At 40.7% G+C, this 23,272-nt stretch overlaps 1 protein-coding gene across 7 annotated transcripts in view; it reads right to left on the bottom strand.

The window, feature by feature from the left end:
- DGKI (diacylglycerol kinase iota) overlaps positions 1-23,272 on the bottom strand; it is a 233,878-nt gene that overhangs the window by 66,583 nt on the left and 144,023 nt on the right. For all 7 annotated transcript variants that reach the window (XM_037389986.1, XM_037389987.1, XM_037389988.1 and 4 more), the window contains 3 exons: positions 16,230-16,330; positions 5,717-5,796; positions 3,842-3,886 (listed from right to left, as the gene is read on the bottom strand). In XM_037389986.1, coding sequence (XP_037245883.1) covers positions 3,842-3,886; positions 5,717-5,796; positions 16,230-16,330 — 226 coding nt within the window. The remainder of the gene's footprint in view (positions 1-3,841; positions 3,887-5,716; positions 5,797-16,229; positions 16,331-23,272) is intronic.

The raw sequence follows: 23,272 nt of genomic DNA, 5'->3' as shown, positions 1-23,272 counted from the left end.
TTTTTGTATTGGGAATTGTACAGCTTTATCAGATCAGCCACTGTTTGAAGGTCCAACATCAGAAAGTAAAGGCTGGCTGCAAGAGTGAGTTCCAAAGAGATTTCAACAATCACAGGTTTTCAGCTAGATGGGACAACAGGGCTATGAAAGCTTAACCCCTAGCATAACGCAGAAATCCACAACTTTAGTCTGAGCTACAGCAGACCTTGAAGAAAGGCACCCAGCCTAACTGAGAGACTCCAAGTGACACAAAAGCCACCACTCCCTCAGGCACGTGGCACCATGCGCATGGTTTGAAGAAGGAAAGCGAGGCTGCTGTGTATACAAGAGGAAACATACAGAAACGCCAACACAAAACGGAAGTTTAGGGTGTATTAAACACATCCAACACATCTGAAACATTTATGCAGTCTCAGAAGTTCACTTTCCTATATATTTTCCTCTGCTTTTACTGCCCAGTGCTTACATCGTTATGAAAACCTAGAATTAATAGATATTTCTCAGCAATTTATCTTACTGTTTTGCACATCTGACATTTTCTAAAATACTTCTTATCCGAGTAGCCATGTGTGAGAAGAGTTATGAAAAAAATAAAAGAATATATTGACAGAAAAATGGGAGTTTCATCAGCTCAATTCCCCAGGCTGCCCAGACTCGTGTCAGTAAGACCATGGGGAAGAAGCAGTTTGCTTTCTTCATCCTGGGGAGAATCTCAAAGGAACGCTGAAGGAAGTTGTCATTTCTGGGTAAAACAGATCAAACAATTTTCAGATTAATTACAGAGCAAATAATGCCTTCACAACGTTAAGAGGCAGACAATGCTCTTTGATTTACTTAAAGGTACCTGACACTTTTTCAGCCACCTGAGAAAAAGTGAGGTCATGCTGATGTTGTTCAGATACACACAAGCAGCTTTCCCAGTGTCCCGGTCAGCAGGGTGCCTGCACGCACTATGTGCTGTTTTCAAGCAGCTCTGATGATGATTATTTGATAGACACTCATTTCTCAGCCATTTGAACGCATATCAGCGCCTGGCATGCTGCTGCTGCAAAATGTTATTAATTTCATTTGGTATCATGACAGCTTTTGCAAGATTCATCTTATTAGCTTTTGCCTCTGAAATTGCCTGGAACCATCTATTACTGCCTTTCCCTTCTGGTTATCCAGGACAGAAAAGCAAAGATGGCTCCAGACAACTCATCTGTTTTCTCCTCAGTACCCTAAAGTCTGGTTACAGTCCTAGCAACAGATCTTGTCTGAAATGTCACTACAGCATCTTACAGACGTTGCTTGACTGAAAAAAATGCATACACATATGTCTTCTGATGCATGTTACACACCTGCATCTATAGCCACCCTGACAAAAATAAAACAGCCTCAATTGTCTCCCACATTTAGGGATTTCACTTGATCTCATAAACCTTGCTCTCATGTACAGGTTTTTGTCTCCAACCTCTGTGCATTATCAGACAGATGAAGTGTACATTGTGTACATAACAACAGTGTAACATTCCATAAAGTGAACTATTTCTGCACACAGGGACTAAATAACATATCTCAGTGGTTTACACATCAGCTTTACAATACACCTATGTCTTTCTCTAATATGGGCTTATGGAGTTATGGGATGCTTAGATTTCCTTGTGGCGCAACTGAGGTATATGTGGGAGAGCCAAGGATTTTCTGAAATCCATTAGGTTTGCTAATATCTATACATCCACATGCAAAAAGCTTTATGTATCTTAATATTTAACCCGCTATTTGATGACAGGTAAGGACTGGGACACAAAGGGAGAAAGGAAGAAAGCATCCAAAGATAACAGTGCATACTAAAAAGGTAGATGATACAAAGAGGAAAAATGAGTAAAAAATCATAGTCCTAGCAGAGTACATAATGCTGGGAAAACAAACATAGGGGTAATGCTGGTAAATGTAAATTCAAGTCACAAATTTTGTATTGTGGTATGCTCCTTCCAAGACTTCATTAAAGTTCAACTGTAGAACTTGCTTGGGAAGTCTCGGGCCCATGAGAAAGATGCTTTATGAGCAATAAACTTATTAGAGAAACAAAACAGAATGAAAAACCACTCTAGCAACAATTTTCCCATTTGCACCTGGGCTTGCTGATGTTTCTTGCTGACTCCCCACTTTTTGAGCTGCAGAGGAATCGTGCAACAGAACTGCATTTATGAGACTTAAAAGTACCCATGACACCTTATTAGCAAGGTAAAAAGACAGTTCCATCAACTCGAGCACCTTATTCATGCCCTTTATCCCCTGTTCTTTCCCCTCTCTGTAATATGTAAGGGATACCAGCAAAAATGGAACAAACCTCATTTTAACCTAACAAGACAGTTTGTAGAAATGCCCCACTGAGAATAAACCAATGTTTGAAGAATCCAGGATAAACAAGCACTGAATACACAACACAGGGGGGGTGCATTCAAGATGTAGCATCATAAAAAATAGATAGCATGTTAGGGATTTCACAGTGATGTGCACTAGAGAAGACATTTGGGCAGTTAATTTATATACTGCTATAACTGCAGAGGTTAAGAGCCAAGTATGGGGCTGATTTCTGACATTTTATACCTTCTTTTGGCCCTCCCCATACACACAGATTTAATCCTTCATTTTACCTCAGGCAGTTTCCTATGCATGGAGCAGTCAGCAGCCACTTAGGTTAATTTATAATGAGTGGAACAGAATAATACATGCTGGTTTATTAGCCAATTCATTAGACACTAACACTGCTCTAAAACTCAGTTTCAGGGCAATGATTGATACAAATTTCAAAAATATGAGGTTAATATTGGACAGGGAAATGCAGAAACAAACCATGAACCGGTATGAGAAGGCAACTCCAAGAACACATGCCAAATTGCACTTTCTCATAATGTCTTCCTGCAATCAGCGCATTTACAGGCGTTCTTGCCAAACTGGAATTCTGTATCACCTAGGTAATCATTTAAATTATCTGCAGTTTTGCCGCAAATGGTTCCTGTTAGCTGGATCTCCAATCACTTTCTCAGTGAACTCACTCCTGCTGATCCCAAGACTCACATTGTTAAATCTAGGAAAAGGCTACCAACACTGTGCAAACTTGTGCTGGGTCAGCTGACCAAGTTTTTGTGTCAAGTCTCTGTGCTAATAACGCCAGATCAGCTCAAGAGTCAGTAGAGTTAGTCTGCGTTAGTTTGCTCCCAATCTAGGCACTGTGCAGTGCAATATCTTACTGAGAGAAATATGGATTCTTGAACAGAACTTCCAACTGTAAAGGCAAGTTCTGGCATTACATAAATTGTAGAATAAAGTTGTAAAATGCACAGAGACCAATTTTAAAAACTAGCCACTTAGAACTAGAATACATTTGTCCCATGTAAAAGACACATCTTTACCCAAGATGGATTAAAAAAACCCTACTCTGAAGATTATGTTAAACTAAAAGTAGATGACTGGTGGTGAAAGACTATTAGTACAGCTATGCAATATAACGTGTTATTGCTCAGTTTCTCAGACAGAGAAACAATTTTACTTTTGTCATTTTTCCTATAGGATATATTCTCTCATTCACTTCAATATGCAAGGCACTGCTATTACAATACCGCTCACATCATTGTGCTGCGCTGATTTTAAAGATGATTCCATAAGGTTTGCAAGGAAAAGGATTGTCTGAGAGAAAGCAGAATGAACCTCTGACATTTGAGGGTAAATGATAATCAGAAATTCACCTAACATACAGGTATCTAACAAAAAAAACCCCTGGATTCAGATTCAAAGAGTGCAGTCCACATTGTTAAGCCTCTTTTTGTTCTGATATTAAAAGGAAAGCTTATCTTACCTGGTAATGAACTCTCTGTGTAGTAGAAGTTACTGACTGTAGGTCCTAGCAGGAGGATGAAAGACACAGTGATGATGAAAATAAAATTACACCAACAAGAGTTGCTTGCAGTTCTACTGTCTGAAGTGGTTACGCAAACACAAACAATTTTACAGGTATTTCTCGCTGGTTTTAAGCATATGAAACAAACACCACTGAATAGTCATGGAAAGGTCACTTAAAGTTTAAATTTGCGTGCATTTTGTCAACAGAAAAAGTTTTAAAAATATAGAAATTATGTTAATGAATCTTTATATATCACAGACTTATTTGTTGCATGAAAACTATCTAAATTTAGAGTATCAGCAACAAAATGAAAGAAAAGATGACAAATCTATAATTATTTTTTCCCCAACTATTTCTGAGTAATAATGCACTAAAGAAAATCACTGGCAGTTCTGCCTGGTTTAAGACAGCCTCATGGCAGGGAGATCATGTCCTGATAAATACCCTGGTATTTAGCAGGGTTCAGGAATCTAATTTATTTTAATAGACGTTTTGTCAAATAGTTTTATAGCTCATGACATAGCCTACCACAAAGCCTGGTCTACAAACCACAGCTCGCCAGCTGGCATGCAGGTTGGCAGAGTGCAGAAAACCTTGGCGCCTCCATTCCCAGCAAACGGGTCTGAGCCACATCAAACACACAAAAAAGTAGTACAAACCCTGCAAAAGGCTGGAGAAACACAGTTCCTCTACAACCACTATAGGTAAACTCAACCAGAACTTCTAGCTGTGCTTCCTCCAGGGCTGTACAACTACTTGCCTCCCAATACAAGCCATTAAGTTGCCTGAGCTCAGTATGAGATTGCATTTGTAAACTGCTAAGAACACCATCACAATTATTTTATTGTAATTTTCTATCACCGGATACTTTAAATATGCATCACCTTACAACATGGCTTTATGTCTGATAATAGCCACACCTTAAGTCTGAATGTTCAGAACTGCATTTGATGAAGGGGATCCTGACTGAAAAGCAAAAGAAGTGGAAGTCTGTGGTGAGATACTAAGGCCCATTCAGGCTGCAAGTGCAGTTCCAAAACCACAGGGAAGTCAGTGGCTCCCAAAATTGATCAGAGGGTTCACAGCTCCTATGTAAATTGGACTACCTATTTAGAAACCTACGTTAATGTCCTCACACTTGTAAATGTTGTTGAAAGACATAAGTAAAAGATTAAATAAAGTCAGAGACAGTATATGAATGAAGATCCATTAGTTTTATCATCAAAGACTTATGCAATGAAAATTATTCAGGTAATGGGGCATTTGGAGTCTCCATTTCCCAGACTTTATTGTAGAGTGAACTCTCATGAGGCAAGGTGTTCAAGACAATAAGAGCAACATTATTATTAGTTGCATGAGCATATATTTCTGTGTATTTCGAAATTTCTAGTTGATATTTGTACTGTTTATTGGTGTCTCAGATTGGTCCATTAGAGAATAACATTTGCATAATTAGACCCACTTGAAAACCACAATGTTTATCCTTACATAACACACTTTCTCATCAATAATTTATGCAATTCCAGCGAGGTATATGGAAAGTCCTGGTATTCCAATCCAATTCAAGGGAAAGTAAATACACCCATACATATCAACTCTGTTATCACTTAAAAGGGATCCATATGACTTTCCATTTCCTGTTTAGAAAATATTTTTCAGCGTCACTCCTGCTTTTATTATCATATCATTACTCTAAAGTTTCTTGTCAGTGGTAGGCAAATTGCAGTGCTCTTAACTTAGGGTTGTTGCAACTATTAGACCTCTGCACTCAGAACTGAAAGCAGCATAATATAGATTAATACGTGATACCTAAATTCACAAAAAACTCACCTCTTGTAGACGGTCAATGTACATACGACAGGTCTCCAAGTCACAGTCTCCTCGTACAACTATAATTCCTAAGGGAATGGCTGAAAAATAAAGAAAAGCGTCTTTAACTGAAGTCTCTTGAACTTATAGAAGACTTGCAATATACTTTGGACTTTATTTTAAATGTCCTCACAAAAGCTTTCTATTCTCTAAATCTTAACAGCTATTTAAAAACAGGAACATATTATTTATCATTCGTTTCATCCATTTATAATTATCAAAGCTAAAAAGATTCAGTCACATTGCGTACTTCATTGTCTGATGTTAACATCAATTATTAACTACAAAGAAAGGAACATACCCCAGGGCAAGTGTTTAGGGGCGTACTCTCATACATTGAAATGAGAGTGATATTTCATTTTCAGAACTCCTGAAAGTGTACAAAAATGATTTAAAGTAATGAAAGTCACAGCCTGTTTTCAGAGAAAAAAGTCCTGCATAATGTTAGAGGTAACGCTGCTTTCAAATCAAACCAGACATTATTCCATCTACGCACAAAACTGACACAACCTCTCCATATTTTCTCACAGGGGAAAAAAAAGAGAAAAAGATAATTTTAAAAATACAGCAAAAAATGCCCTCAGATGAGGGCAGTGTTTTTAATAACAGGGGGTTTCGGTTTCCACAGCCGATCTGCTACTATAGCCAAAAAAATATCCAAAACAAACCAACAAAAAGAACAAAAAAAGAAAAAAAAGTTATACGTGAGTCTACAGGAAGGTACCCAGAGAGCTACCTACTAAGATCTCATTAAATAATAAGAAAACAAGTGAAAACACTTGAGTACCTGCTTTTCTAAAACTGAATCACTGAATGAAGTTCTTTTTTCACCCTGGAGGGTCTTTACTCAAACAATGGCTCAAAAAAGTAGAGGAGCAGCAGGAAAGATATTTAAGTCCTCAGATGGAATATTCCAGAAAGAGAGCAGAATATCAACTCATAAACAATTTTGGTAACTGGGTAACAAGCAGCAATATAAAGTTACTGACATTTCCGAGATAAATAGGAAAAACAACTGTGCTGCAGCCCCTCCTGCCATTCAGAAGAAGTTGATTAAAAGGGAGAGATATTTATCCACTGAGAAGCTCTCCATTCTGATAAGAGAACAAGACAGCGCTAAAAGATAATGGTGAACATGGCTCATGTTTTTGTGGCCCAGCAAGGCTCAAAGCCCAGAGAGAAACTCAGTGGTTTCAGAGAGGAGAGCAGGGGAGCACCGATGGCAGTCACAGTCGTTAACAGGCCTCAGAGGCCCGCACAGGGTGCTGGGGACACATCAGCAATGCTGCCAGCATCACACTCGGAAAGCAATCTGAACAGCAGAAGAGCTATGAACCCGGGTAAAGCAGAAACAGGGGAAAAAAGCTGGAAGGAGAAACAAGAACATAAAGAAGGGATAAGCAAGAAGACTAGGGAAGAAGGGAAGAGCTCGCACACCTCCCCAAGCAACACTGACACCCAAGAGTGATGCCAAACCGCCTCTGCATTTTCAGAAAGGCCAAAAGGCAACAGCACTCACTGCGACCTCCCAGGATTTTTCATTACAGAACAGAGACTGAGAGACAAGTGGCCAAAAGGAGGGTCAGTCACACGGTTCGCTTTACACGCGCCGATGCTCTGGGTTACAGACTGATTCTCTTTGCTTAGCGTTTATTATAGCTTAACCTGCTCTGACAGGAGACCCTTAAGCTCTTTGTAGAGAGTACTTAATGGCTATCTAGTTTCAATTCAGCAGATCCCTCTGCAGTCCTTACCAAAAGAAGTGTTTGTTAAATTCATTTATAGCACTAAAAAGCGAATTGCAGCAGACACAGCCACACCTCCAATAGCTACAGAGCACTAGGGAGCTACACCACTGGCTCAGAAACTGTCACCACAGATTTTGCCTCTTCCGTCAAATCCCTTTCTTCATAGAGGTGTATATGCACTCAACGGGGACCAAAGCTTTGACCTGCTGAAACAGCACAGCTAACAGAACTGAAATTTTAACTATCACCATTCCTGACAGAACAAAGGAGAAGGACCTACAGAGCATTTGGAATTCTAAAAAAATCCACCCAAATGTCCAAAATGAAAACAGTAACACATAATATATAACTTAGCAGTGACATTGATGGGCCTCATGTAAAAAGGGAAGAAGTCAATTATGATTCATAGATTTAATTAAATTATGTCCCACCTATTCTTGACAATTCTGGAGTTCTGGGTTGGGTGACTTCATCCTTAAAAAGAAATGTGAAGCTTTTCCTCCCTGGAAATCCTGAATTAGCATGACCTATGGCTTTTAGGGTCAAAGGCTAGCTAAGGGATAAGGTGCAAGAGGGGAGTCTCAAAATGGCTCCATTCCACATGGTTCACGCTCCTTTGAAAAACCTTTGAAGTCATTACTGGATAACACTACAGTATATGCCAAAGTGTTGCCTGCTAAAGGGTTTTTTTTGTTTGGGATTTTTTGTGGGTTTTTTTGTTGGTTTTGTTTAGGTTTTTTTGCAAGACCCATTTGGCTTTCAGAAAAGAAAATATTTCCAGCCCTCATTTTTATCATAAACTGCAGTAAAAACGCACAATGCACCACACAGCCAAGATATTCAAAGTGCTTCAACAATAGATGCTGTTTGAAAACAAAGGAAATCCATAATGATTAAGAATGGGGTTAAAACTATGGGGTTGTTGCTCATTCCAAATATAGGGCAATGCTGTGCAGTAGGGGCAAAATGAGTTGTTATGACAGATTAATTAAAGGCATGAAGTTAACACACATGGCATTCACTATCATTGTGGACATTTTCATCCAGGAATAAAGGGCTTCTACCTGTTCTGAACAGCTCCGTGTGGATGGGGATGTGGACAGAAAAGTGCTGTGGGGGACAGTGGTTACTAGATAGGCCAGACAAGAGATGGAAAGACAAAGGCTTATATTAAAAGCACAGGCACTGCAGAGCAATTTTCCCATTCACCCACACACTGCCCACTCCTGTGAATATATGGGTATATCCACACATGGGAATATGCCAAAAACGAAGGGATAGTCTCAGATCATGAGCCAAGCCACAGCATTCAAGTGCCAGACATTTTTCTCCCAAGGCGCCTGCTCTTCTGGCCGCTTGCATCCAGCCCCCAGTTTCTTTTCATCATTCAGGGAGTACAAAGGACTTTGTCCAGTGAGCTGCAGATACAACCTCTAACATTGTGGAGATGAGCAGCAGTGCAAGAACCCCCAGAGATGAGACAGGCAGACAGCTGCTTCATATTCTGAACCAGTACTGCAGAAAGCTTTTTGTTCCCAGCAACACTAACCAAAATCAAGCATCAGTGGGAGGAGGGTTTGGTAGATGCAGCAGTATAGCTAGCATGATGCTCTAATTAACTGCCAGATTAGTAGTGATTTCCAAAGTCCCCAGGAAATTAGCTGTGGAATTTATAAACGATGACTAAATCTTCTACCTATTAACTGCCCATTATGCTGAATACCTAAAGCTAGTGAATTCTTTAATAGTATTGAGGACACAAATAGAAGCCAGAATATACTGCACGTGGCACCATGAAGAAAAAATAAAATTCAATTAACTTCCCCATTTATTGTTATGAAAGGATTCAATCTGTGATCTAAACACCATGATTAACCCACTCAAATCCCAAACAAAACAGCCTTAAGACAGCTCATTAAGGTAGATGTGAATGCCAGGAAAACTCATTCTGAGTCTGACATACCTCAGGGGACCTGGAAGATTAGATATCGGGCTGTAAATGTTTAATGTAGCAAATAAAGGATCCTCACTACTAAAGATTTATAAGAATGTCATTTTCCTGAGGGGTTTCCACTGGTATTAAAAACATAAAGGACCAAGTAAATTCTTGGGACAGAATTCTAAAATATTCAGACATTTATATTAAGAGGTTTGGCTTTCCCAGTATGGTTTTAATACAACTGAGTTTGTACAAAAGGATTTTCTTACCACACAAATCTAAGCCATGTGCTTCTTCAGATCCCTTTTGTTTATTATACTGACAAAACCTAAGCCTCCTTAGTTGCTAGTTTTCTTAACACTAGTGGTCTACTTTGAAAATCCTCACATGTCAGGAGATAAAACACAGACTAAACCAGATCACATCTGAGAAGGCAGTCATCCCCTCCAGGCTCTCAGTGGCTTCTCCAATACCCTGCCACAAAAAGGAAGAAGTGGTCCAAGTAAATGAAGAAAGAAGTTGTCCCAAACACCACACAAAAAGGAACAGGTTATAGAAAGAAAACTACAAAGAGCTCAGAACTGAAACTGGCAGAGAATGGGTATCGGGACTAAGAGCTGAAAGAAGAGGTCTGGCTGAACAATGAATAAGGACTTCTGCTTAAGAAAAAGAACAGGAATCTCAGCTGAGAGATCTGCAGAAACAGACTAAGACAGGCATGAAGGATGTGTGTGGGATGAGATAGCTGAAGGGGTCAAACAGGACTGAAAAGGTAAGAGGAAATCAAATCAGAAAAGAAAGGGAAAAAAAAAGAAAAAAGGAAATGACAAAAGTAGAATATGGACAGAAAAGTCTATACCAGAAAAACAAACTATAGCATGATTTTCTGGAAAGTCTGGAATGGAACTTAATAGTCTTGTGTCTTCCCAGTCCTCTAGGGTAAACATGTTTATTTCAATTTGGAATACTGTTCATCTCTTCTAGTTTAAAGGAGATGACAAACTTACAGGTGACAGTTGCCCCCACTAGCTCAAAAGGTAGAGAGCTGTGTTGAATGTAGATATGCCCCACATGGTGTCAAGTGAGGGTAGATTTAGATAAGGAAAAAATTCTTCACAATGAGGGTGGTGAGACACTGAAACAGGTTGCCCAGAGAAGCTGTGGATGTCCCATCTCTGGATGAGTTCAAGGTTAGGGGCTTTACGCAACATAATTTATTGGAAGATGTCCCTGCCCATGGCAGAGGAGTTGGAAGTAGACGATCTTTAACTTCCCACCCAAACCATTCTCTGATTCTATAGCTCAGTGATATGAAGTTTCAATGGTTTGGATTTACTCCTTTCCCCAAACCCAGGCAATGACATACCCTGTTAAATAAATATTACTATGACTACAAAATCAAGAACTCGAAGTTAGAAAAAGCCAAGATTAAAACTGCCTGTTTAAGCATCTGTCTGTATGCATTGTACTATAGCCTTTAATTATCCAACCGCATCCTGTTTGTTCTGTTGGACTCCTGTGTCTTTCTAATCTTTGCACATGTGGGTATTGGTGTCAGTCAAAGCGAGAAGTGTAATTCACTGTGCTGTCTGGACAAAGCCCGCAAGGTCTCATCCATCAGAAGGCAAAAAGAGATATTCCCTTTGACATAAGCAATGCCTTTGGAAACTTCCTGTTTGTTTTTGTCATTTCTGTTGAAGTTACAAACATTTATCAGTGGTTTGTATCTGTATACACCAGTATGAAAATCTGGGAGTTCACTGGCAATGGAGTTCCCAATATTTAACTCACTACTGACTTCCAACCTTCCTGATTTTGTCTTGCTGGGTGACTTTAAGCAACCCATTCAGCCATCCCATTTTCAGATCTTCCTAAATCACTGTGACAGATATGCATGTATTAGCTAACATCTACACAACACATACTGAGAAAACAAAGCAAAGCAGTGACTTTTAAGCAGAGTGAAATTTAATAGACAGTCTGTACATAATGCTGCCTTTTACAGAGCATCTACAGATAAGCCACCACGTCCCCTAAAAGACCTCCTGACAAATAAATGGTCATTAGTGTTTCCTTTACAGGATGGAAGAGAAGTCTTGTAGGTACCCAACTCAGCTCACCTAAATCTGTCCAGATCAAAGTCACTTCCCAGCATGAATACATTTTCTTCAGCAGCCAATCTCCCTTGTACTGATTCCATCTGCTAAAATTCAGGTTTCCCTCATCATACCACCTAGAAGGAGGTACTCTGCTGTCCTCTGCCCTTTACATTATGGATATTCAGGATGTAAATACCAAGTCATCAGTATTGACCTTTTCTTATGTAGCTATACATAAGAATAGTCTCCAAATTAACCCCACCTACCATATCCCTGAGCTTTAAAGAGTCAGAATACATTCCACAGATCAAGGGTTCTCAAACTGTGGTAAGTGCATCACTGGTATGAGGAAGCTACAGTATTCAAGAGGACAGAAGGAAGAGCTGCCTCTATGTAAAAGACAGTGTGAGAGACCTGGAGCCATTAGAGAGCTCAGAGTTATTTCTGATACTGCCACCACTGCGAGTCAGGTATGATTTCTCCTTAATCTTAGTGGTATCAAGCAAACCAAGATTGTTCTCCATGGGTAGTGCATAGAAAACGACAAGTTAAGGGCAATAAGAGCTGATTTATTCTATTAAAAAACACAATATGGACTGTTACAGCTGAAGGTGAGCTATTCACCACTCCATCTCCATGGTACAAATCTATCGCAGTGCTGTCAGGAAAGACTAAGAAGGGTTGAAGATCACTTGGTCACTAACTAGTTTATGGTTGGGTATTTTATTTTATATTTGTTAACATCATTGGTTTCTGTGTATACCTCCATTGTCAGAAATTTCTTAGTAACACTGGAAAGGGGAAAACAGGGTGTCAAACAGAAAGATTTTGCTATTTTAGAAATAACTCAGTTGTTTCCCCACAATGCTGCTTTAGATCACACTGCCCTGCAATAACGGGAATTCAGAGGGTACAGAAGATATGCAGGCAAGAGAGACAGAATTAAGTTCTGTCCATCTAGAAACATCAGTCCAACTGACTTTTTGAATATGATAGTATTGGTTATGGTCATGTAATGTACAGCTATCATGTTGGGCAGAAGGTGGTGAAGCTGGTGACTAGGCTGACAAGTTCTTGGGGTGTGTATAGGGATGTGTTAGAGAAGACAACCACATTTGCAGCAAAGAACATTACATCATAACTAAAATGCCAACATATATCCTGTTCTTAAAGGAGCGCATGGAAGCCTTCACCCCTCCCCACTGAAGGATCAATAAGTGTCCTCTGTACCATCATCAATCATCCCACAGACAATACTGAGACACTGACAGAAGAAAGAATGAAGGAGAACAGAAGGAGCATGCAGAGGGAAGAAACAGACAATTCAGAAACAGCATCTTGGTTAAATGCCAGCAGCAGTGACAAGAAAAGTAGAAAGCAACAGAAGGAGAATGGGCTAAAGAACAGTCATGCCCTTCACAGGACAATATGACATTCTTTAATTGCTCAGGAGGCTTTCAAAATGAGGTGTCTACCTCCAGCAGAGTGAAGATTAATCTTCATGGAACATTTTGTATGACAAGCTGTTATGTATCGGGAAGTGCACTTTTAGGTGAAATAGTTGATAGAATCAAATCAGTATTTCAAGCAAACAAGGGCAGTGAAATGTATTTACTGTCAGTTAAAACAATCCAGATTATTACACTGATGTCAGAGCTTTCAAAACTCTGTTACAGAGACGTGCAACAGGCAAAAACCATAATAGCTTCTTTGCTATTTTTCCTTCAAGGATAACTTGTTCTTAACTGGGTTCCTTTTCCTGTTCAGATTGCTGTGAAATTTTGGTTTCACTTTCCAGCTATTGAGGAAGTTAAAAGTGCTTTTAATCCTTGTGGGCAGGGAACAGATTAAGAATACTATTCTGGAGTTAATATATACATAATCTGCCAAAGCCTGGACAGATATGTAAACTGAGCCTCTTGCAAGCATCTAGTGAGACATTCACGTACCCAAGAGCTACAGTTGTGCTGAAGGAAGAAAACACCACATACAGTAACAGCTCTTGTAGAAACAAGGCCCAATACAAGTGCTCTTGTATTTTGCTAGTGCACAAACATTATCTGCATTTAAATTTTAAATTCAGACTGACAGTTTCTGTTATTCACTTGCCACAGAAATGTATTTATTTCCACTCCCCACCACAATTACTTTGTTTGGTAAAGAAAGAAGTTGCTTCTCCCTCAGCACTTCCCTCCTCCCCCTTTAGTCTAGTAACTTTCAGTAGCAATGCTCCGTGAAATCATTTGCTGATGAGGACACAGATAGCATGCTTATTTCATATAAGCATTTAGCATATGATAGAGCCAGGCAGGCACCAATCCATGGAAAACCATTTGAAATGTATCCAACTAGCTATGTCAGAAATGCAATTTAAAAGGCTATCTGCTCCTCTTAAAAGGAAGATTTATGTGATTTTCCAACTCCCTTCCTTATAAAAACTTAAATTATGTAGTCCTCTAGTAGAGCTTGATTACTGGCTATGACTCCATTTCCAGAAGAGAGGCAAGCACCTTGCAGTAAGTCACAAGAAAACTCTGCCATCAGTGAACCAGAGGGATTTTCCATTTCTTACTTCACAGAAATCAAGTTGCTGGGTAGAATATTTAATACAGTTTGGTTTCAGACTGTTTAAAGAGCACTTCTCTTCCTGTACATAATTTTCTTCATGTAATCAGAATCATCCAGAAGTCCTGAAATCAGAATCAGAGTCCTGAAAACTAAAGGCTGGACAATTCTCATAGCAGATAGTTCTGTTGTATGTCTAGAGAAGTAGGCTGTGTATGCTGTAAGTTATATGTCCTTACGCAAGACATTCCTAATAACTGCAAAGAGTAAAGTGAGGTATCTTTCCTGATTTATTTTAGGTTCATGAGGATATTATATGCTTTCTCATATTTTTATGTAAAAACAGTAATGCACAAGCATTACTGACACAGCTAAAGGAGGACAGATAGGAAAAACAACTTCATGAAAAATGTTTGAGGAAAATACTCCAGTCCATCTGTGTTATATTACCAACCTAGCCATGCACTAACTTGGAAGACAGACAAAATGGTCTTACTGCAAATGCCCTGCCAATGCCCAAAAGCAATCATTTTAACTCTTGATGGATAAACATCTACTTTTTGAATTAAAACATCTTAAGCACGTATCCAGCAAGTGACCAAATGTGTGTGAAATCTAAAACCAAATCTCAGAGGTGCTAGATCGTTTTCCAGCATCTTTTATAACATTATCATTATGGTATTTTACAGGTCGCAAATAACAAATACGTGTTTGCAACTGCAGTGACAACAATGTAAGAAATATATTTTGTGTCAGAACACATAAATGGCTCTTAAGGGCTGCATAATATATACTAAATACACACAAAATCTACGTCCATGGTGAGGATAGACAAGGATAGTTCTCCTCAGATGGGAAACCATAGGAAGAACCATAAAATGAACCAGACTGTTTCTAACAGATTTAGATAAATGTGGGTTCAGTATGGCCTGAAGTCTACTCAAGATCAAATTCAATTTAAACTTGAAGCAAGTTTTTTTTCCAGTGAGCCATAATCCTCATCTTGTTAAAAGTCTTCTCGTCCAGTGATGAAGGCTTTGATCACTTTCACTATGACCAAAATCCACTAACAGAAACTTCAGAAAAAGGCTGTCAGGACCTATATTAAAATTTAAGCCATTTCAGTTCTTTTGCTGGAAGGCAAGCTGGTGAACTGGGAGAATAAGGAGGGGTGGGACTAGAGGAGTGAGAGTGAAACAGTTTAACTATCTTCCAACAGTAAGATAAGCAAACCAATTAAAAGGATTGTCATCCTGTAATTACCAGAGCGCTCTGTATTAGAGAGGGCGCTGAAGCTTTGTTGCACAACAAACAGTCATGCTTGTAATTTAATATGAATAATGAGCCAGATGCACGAACAAGACTATTAAACTGCTATCACAAGCAGCCATGTCCCTCATTGATTAATGACTCCGTGTGTCACCAAGGAAAGGAACTCCATTTTTAAGTGTGGATTATCATCAATGTTGCCAAAGCAACCACTATCTGCTTTTGACTTACCCCTGAATGTGGCAATTAAACTATTACAAGAGGAAACAAAACAGTGATTATTCTCTTATGTGGAAAGCTGAAGACTGTTAAAGAATAAGGGACTGTGGAAGTCAGATTTTTTTCCCCAAGATAAACACACCTGTGCAAGAACCATGCACAAGGTCAGAGCACACTCTCAATACGAAACTTATCATGGTCCCCCACTCAGTTTCAAATTTGATGTTAATCATAAAGTCTGGAATAGTTTCATACACTAGTAGAAACCGAGCAGAACCAATGGAAATACATGAATAAAAGAAAAACACCAACAGGTGTAAACCCCACTTATTTTACAGTAAATAAAATCAACTTGCAGAAAGCATTGTTAAGAAAACAGGTGAATTCTGTACATATGATCTTTGCAGAAAGAGTGTTTATATAGAAAGAATATGTATGTGCATATACACAGATAGATGAACATACACTCTGTAAGACTCATTCAAAATCTATGCCTGGCCCTGTAATTGGGTGGTTATTTGTTGTTCTCGTGTGGTGGTGGTGTTTTTTGTTTGTTTGTTTGTTTGTTTGTTAATGCAAGATTTGTACAGAATGTTCTACCAAAAGCAGCTACAGCATGGCTCCTTCCAACTTACAAGCTTCTCGGAGTTTTTCCTTGTCGTAGTGTAGCCCCTCATACTCTTGTAAATTAATCCTGTTCACTCTGATCCGCAGGCGATCTGGGATGGAATGAGGACTGCAAAAAAAGAAGAAAGCTTCTTAGACAAAGCATTCCATGGAAGAGCAAAATGAAAACAGGATATGAAGTGATTTTAATCTTCTCTGAAAGAAGCAAGCCTCTTCAAAACTAGACCAACTCCTCACAGGCTCATCACTGCATTTAAAATTATGACTACCCACTGCATAACAACATAGACATTACACCTTAAATGATAAGCAAAATCAAGAATCTCATTTGCTGGCTGTGTGGTCTGGAATTTCAAAGGTTTTTGAGTTCCCTAATCTCTACATAGCTAACCCTCACCCCTCCCCTCAGCAGTTTGCCTTTTTTTTTTTTTTTTTTTTTTTTTAATTCCTAGGGCCCTACTACAGCCAGCAGATCTGCCAAGCTGTGGTTCAAGACACAGATGCTTTCTTAGGAAGTCTCTCAGACCCACCATTCCTCTGCCCATGGGAGCATCCCCCGTCATTCCTGGAGGACCCTCATTCCATCTCTATTCTAGGAAACAGGCAACACAAATGCAGTTGAGAACTAGATTTCCAAAACAGTGAGTCAAATACACAGAACCCAGGAGGACTTTCAAAAGCAAGCAGCAGTACAGGAACCTCATTTCTACAGATTTCAGTCAGATTTGAATACCTCAACTGTCTATACGATTTTGAAACACTCAGTGGGTCCCTATTCAGAAATTTAAGTGTCCGTATATCGATAGAAAGTTGTCCTGAAAAGCTTTGTTTCAATTTCATGCTGGTTTCCACCTCACCATAATCTGTTACTTGATTTTTTAAGTTTAGTTGAATGCTATGTAAATTAAACTTGGCCACATTTGCATTTTCCACCTTTAAAGAAAGATGGATAACCTGTGTATTATAAAGCACATAACAAATGTCTGTCCTACAGGTACTGGCCCCTGGGGTCAGTTAAAAGTAGATAAATTCTTCATTTTGTGCCTCCATCAAAAGACCATCTATCTTCTCTGTTTTTATCTAGTTAGTAACAGAACTCCACCAGTGGTATTATTGCCAAATACACACATGTATTTAACTTTTACAGTGCCTTGTAAAAGTTAAAATAATGTGTGCTATCATAAATATACAGGTTTTCTTCTTTCTTTGTCTCAATTTTAAAATCTTTGACCTACAGCATTTGCACTGCTAGTGCAGTACAAGCCACATCTCACAAATGTAAACTTTTTTTTTTCTTTTTAAACAAGTGAGTAATTTTCTTGGCTAGAAAATACTGCAGACCTAACAAAACATACGGTTTGTGGCCATCTCTTGGTAGAGCCACTGGGATGCAATTAGCAATTATTTCAGTGTTAGCTTATTGCATGCTTTCTCTCTGTTAGTATAAACAGCTCTGTCGCATCTGAGCGGATGAAAATAAAGTCCCAGTTAAAAAAAAAAAAAAGTTCTACCAGCACAAGTACTTTTTGCCTAAAAAGTGATAAAGGATAATGAATTGAGTGTACCTCCAAAACTGGAGTGCAAGACAACAGGCTAGAAGGAGCTGCACTGAAGAAATTCACGTTCTGTACAGGAGTTTCTATATTAGTACTGAAAATGAGCCCACCATACATGAAGAAAACTTAGAAGAAATCATAAATGCTAAATAGCGGCAGCAAGACTGACACATTCAGAAGCACATAGGCTACCCAGTATTTTCCCTGTGCTGCCTGACAGGGATTATCATGTCAAGTGCCCCAAGGTATCAGCAAACTGCCCATATTTAAGATAAGCTTTTGCAGTTTCATGTTAAAACACCTGGGATGGTAAGTGCCAGCACAGCTTCAGGAGACAGCTTTCTAACCCAGGAGCCATTACATCATCCTACAGCAGCACAGCACTCTCCACCTGCAGGCTCAACAGCCCAGAGAAGATGAGTGCCTACAAATAGAAAGGAAAGGTGCATAGATGGAACAAGAAAGTGATTGGACTGAGTCTGACACTCTTTTCTTCCTTTCTTTTATTTTTAAAACAAGTTTAAATGTCACATCACTGCTGAGAAATGAACACAGTCTGAGGAACTATGCTCTCTTCCAAATTCTATGGAATGCAAGTTTCAAAAGTGAAAATCATAGATTTAATTTTCAGACAAGAACAGATAAAAGAATGTTAGTCAGAAAACATAGGAATTGACTGCATAGTCTTTGTCTGGGGGCAGAAAAGAAATAATTCACTGCATGTAGTGGAGTTCATGAAAATGACAGGCTGACAGCTCTGAAAAGTGAAGTCTTTTGTGCACTGGCACTATACTGGAAGTAACGATGTTGCTTTCCCCATAATGTTCTGCCCACCGCACATTATGAAGGTAGCTCAGTCTTCCAGCTGATCAATTCACAGCCTGGGTATTGTTGGTAGGTGTCAGGGAGGGACCGCTTGTGAATTACCTCTACTTCTTTGAGCTCAGCTGGGTAGAAAAGGGATGGGGAAACCGGAGATTTCAGTGACCTGTTTTTATTGTAAGACTCAATCACGCTACAAAGACAGCCATCCTTGCTATGCACAGAATTAAGCCCAGTGTAAACCAAGACCAAAAAACTGTCGCAAACTGTTGCTTCTCCTGAAACCAGAACCAAATCTGTACTGTTGTGTTGAGATCTTTGAGCAACCAAGAAAGAACTCTATAAAAGGTACGCTTTCCAATTCCCAGTTAAAAATGACTACTTTACCAAAAGCTGATAGTCCTGTGCAGGAATTACTCAGCCCAGCACAAGGGATTTTGCCCGTCAAACCAGAACCACACACCACAGCCTCCCCCCTACTTGCTCTTTTCCATTTCTTCCTTGCTACAGAGGTCATCCATGCGTGATATCCAGACCTTTCCGTCCACTCTGTGACCCTGTGCTTTGGTGCCCAGTGCTGCTCTCCATACCAAGGAAAAACAGTTTAGTGCAGGAACTTTGCATCGTCTTGAGGTAAAAAAATTAAGATCACTGACTCCTTTTTCACCTTGATTTGTCCCTTTAGATCTTTCAGAGCAGATATCCAAGTGATACTTGTCTTTCAACCACCCCTTGCATCCCGTCAGTTTGAGTCCCCCAGCAACCTACTGATGTCCTTTTACCATAAGAGATGAATTTGTTTATGTAGTTTTGTAGCTCTGCACTGTCTGTGCAGAATTTACTACAGCTATAAGGTCATTAATACATCTCATTCACAATTTTGCCTCCTTTCCTTCCACACACTGACCTTTCTCATGTTCCTTAGAGCATAGCAGGACAGGAGCATGCCTGACACAGGCAACTGGAGACAAGCTATGCTCTATTGTGGGAAATACTGGGGACAGGACAGGTAACCCTCTCCCCAGCTTCCATGTCTCCCTGTGAGCTTGTCTCAGTCATGCAATTGTTTCCACTTCCAGCTGTTGAGGTGAAACAACTCCAGCAAGTCTGGGATCACTAAAAAAAAATGGTTAATGAATTATTATTTTGTCTGATCCAGAACAATCATCATTGAATCAGAGGTGATTTTAAAAGCTGCTGTTTCAAGCTTTCCTATTCAGTACTTATACATAACTATTGTGTTTGAGTTTTCAGAAATGATAATTATTTCTATGGTACCTGGTTTAGATAAGAAGAAAAAAAAAAAAAAGGAGCGAACTAACCATGTACACACATCTAATCTATGACAGAGACAATTCAACAGGAGTCTTCAGCCCAAAATTAAATCACTTATTCCCAATGCCATCCACCCATCCCTCCCCAAAGCTACCTTCTTTAGGTTAAAAGTTAAATTTTCACTAACAGTACGGTAATTTTGTGTGTTGTTTTTTTCCCTCCAGAGACCCACCAAGATTTTTTTTACTTGTAGCTGAAAACATCTGAAAACATTTGGATGATTGTCTGAATACTTATTATTACAAATAATTCTAATAACTGTCTGTATTACCTACAAAGATTTTTTGAAATTATCATCCAGACCCAAGAGTTTTTAGTTCTCTGGGAAGATAACAAGGAAAATCAGCAGCACTATCTTCTTTTTATAGTGCTTTGCTCATAACAACTCATTTGAGATAAAAATCATAGAATGTTTTGGGTTGGAAGGGACCTTAAAGATCATCGAGTTCCAGCGACCCTGACGTAAGCAGGGACACCTTACACTAGAACAGGTTGCTCAGAGCCCCATCCAACATGGCTTTGAAGCTTGGAACACTTCTAGGGATGGGGCATCCACAGCTTCTCTGGGCAACCTGTTCAGTGCCTCACCACCCTCACTGTGAAGAATTTCTTCCTAACAGCTAATCTAAACCTAACCCCTTTACAGCTGAAAGCCGTTTCTCCTTGTCCCATCACTACAAGCCCTTGGGCAAAGTCCCTCTCCAGCTTTCTTGTAGGCCCCCTTGAGCTACTGGAAGGCTGCCATAAGGGCTCCCCAGAGCCTTCCCTTCTCCAGGCTGAACAACCCCAACCCTCTCAGCCTGCCTTCACAGGGGAGGTGCTCCAGCCCTCTGATCACCTTTGTGGCCCTCCTCTGGGCTCACTCCAACAGCTCCATGTCCTTCTTCTGTCGGGTGCCCCAGAGCTGAACGCAGTGCTACAGGTGGGGTCTCTTGCGAGCTGAGTAGAAGGGGAGAGTCACCTCCCTTGACCTGCTGGCCAGGTTTCTTTTGATGCAGCCCAGGATACACTTGGCCTTCTGGGCTGCAAATACACACTGCCAGGTCATGTTGAGCTTCTCATCCACTAACACGCCCAGGTGATTCTCCTCAGGGCTGCTTTCAATCCATTCTCTGTGCAGCCTTGGCCTTGGGATTGCTCCAACCTGTGTGCAGGACCCTGCACTTGGCCTTGTTGAACTTCATGAGGTTTGCAAGGGCCCCCCTCTCAAGCCTGTCAAGGTCCCTCTGGATGGCATCCCTTTCCTCCAGCATGTTGACTGCACCACACAGCTTGGTGCTGTCAGGAAAGTCACCAAGGATGCACTTAATCCCAGCGTCCATGCCTCTGACAAAAATGTTAAGCAGTAATAGTCGCAGTACTAACCCCAGAGGATCACCATGCATCACAGGTCCCCACCTGGACATTGAGCCACTGACTGCAACTCTTTGAGTGCCACTATCCAACCAATTCCTTATCCACCAACTGTTTATCCATCAAATCTCTGTCTCTCCAATATAGATAAAAGGATGTTGCATGGAACAGCATCAAATGCTTTGCACTGGGTAGATGATGTCAGTTGTTCTTCCCTTAGCCACAAACACTGTCAATGCCATAGTAGAAGGATGCTGCCATGTTTGTCAGGCAGAAGTTGCCCTTAGCAAAGCCATGGGGGATGTCACCAATCACCTCATTTTCCATGTACTTAGCATAGTTTCCAGGTGGATCTGCTTCATGATCTTGCTGGACACAGAAGTGATTGGCCTGTAGTTTGCCAGACCTTCCTTTTTTCCCCTTTAAAAAATGGGATTTATGTTTCCCCTTTTGGAGTCAGTGGGAACTTCACTGGACTGCCACAGTTTCTCAAATACTATGGACATCTACCAGTTCCCTCAGGACCTGCAGATGCACCTCATCAGGTCACATGGACTTGTGCACCTTCAGGTTCCTTAGATCAGGGGTCCTCAAACTACAGCCCATGGGCCAGATACGGCCCCCCATCGCCCCCCGGTATTTACAGAACACCTCCCACCCCCCGCCAGGGGTTTGGGGGGGGGGGGGGGGGGGGGAGCAAGCAGCCACAGTCCTGCCACTTAATCTGTGCGCCGGCCCCCTGTTTAAAAAGTTTGAGGACCCCTGCCTTAGATGGTGTTGAACCTGATCTTCTACAGCAGGTGGTTCTTCATTATCCCAGCACTGCTGCTGCCTTCTGTGACTTTGGCAGCGTGGCTGGAATGCTTGCTAGTAAAGACTGAAGCAAAAAAGTCATTTAGTACCTCAACCTTCTCTATATCCTGAGCAACCAGGTCTCCCATTCCCTTCTAGAGAGGGCTCACATTTTCGCTAGTCTTCCCTTTATCACTGATGTACCTATAGAAGCTTTCCTTGTTGCCCTTGATGTCCCTGGCCAGATTTAATTCTATCAGGGCTTTAGCTTTCTTAACCTGATCCCCAGCTGCTTGGAAAAATTCTCTGTAATCCTCTCAGGGTACCTGTCCTTGCTTCTGCCCTCTCTAGGCTTCCTTTTTGTGTTTGAATTTGTCCAGGAGCTCCTTGTTCATCCATGCAGGCCTCCTGGTAGTTTTGCCTGACGACTTCTTTGTTGGGACATGTCACTCCTGAGCTTTGAAGAGGTGATCCTTGAATATTAGCCATCTTTCTTGGGCCCCCCTTCCCCCCAGGGCTTTATTCCATGGTACTCTACCAAGCAGATGCCTTAAGAGGCCAAAGCCTTCTCTCCTGAAGTCCAGGGCAGTGAGCTTGTTCTGCACCCTCTTTGCTGCCCTGAGGATCTTGAACTCCACCATTTCACGGTCACTGCAGCCAAGGTTGCCCTTGAGCTTCACATTATCCACCAGCCCCTCTTTGTTGGTCAGAACAAGGTCCAGCTTAGTACCTCTCCTGATCTGCTCCTCTATCACTTGGAGAAGGAAGGTATCATCAACCTATTCCAGGAGCCTCCTGGACTGCTTATGCCCTGCTGTGTTGTCCCCCCAGCAGGTATCAGAGTGGTTCAAGTCCCTCATGAGGACCAGAGATTGTGAACATGACACTGCTCCTACCTGCCTATAGAGGGCCTCATCTACTCGGGTCTTCCCAGCCAGGTGGCCTGTAGCAGACCCCCACTGTAATGTCACCTGTCCCTACCCTCCCTTTAATCCTGACCCATAGCTCTCAGTTGGCTCCTTAATCATCCCCAGGTGGAGCTCCATGCAGTCCAGCTGGTCAGTGACACAGAGGGCAACACCCCTTACTTGTCTCCCCTGCCTGTCCTTCCTAAAGAGACTGTATCCTTCCATTCTAACACTCCAGTCAAAGGAGCCATCCCACCATGTCTCCGTGATGCCCATAAGATCACA

The sequence above is a fragment of the Falco rusticolus genome, chromosome 5, assembly GCF_015220075.1.
Source record: "Falco rusticolus isolate bFalRus1 chromosome 5, bFalRus1.pri, whole genome shotgun sequence".
Taxonomy (NCBI): domain Eukaryota; kingdom Metazoa; phylum Chordata; class Aves; order Falconiformes; family Falconidae; genus Falco; species Falco rusticolus.
The sequence above is the reverse complement of the archived record's forward strand: the minus strand, read 5'-3'. Positions and strand labels throughout refer to the sequence as shown.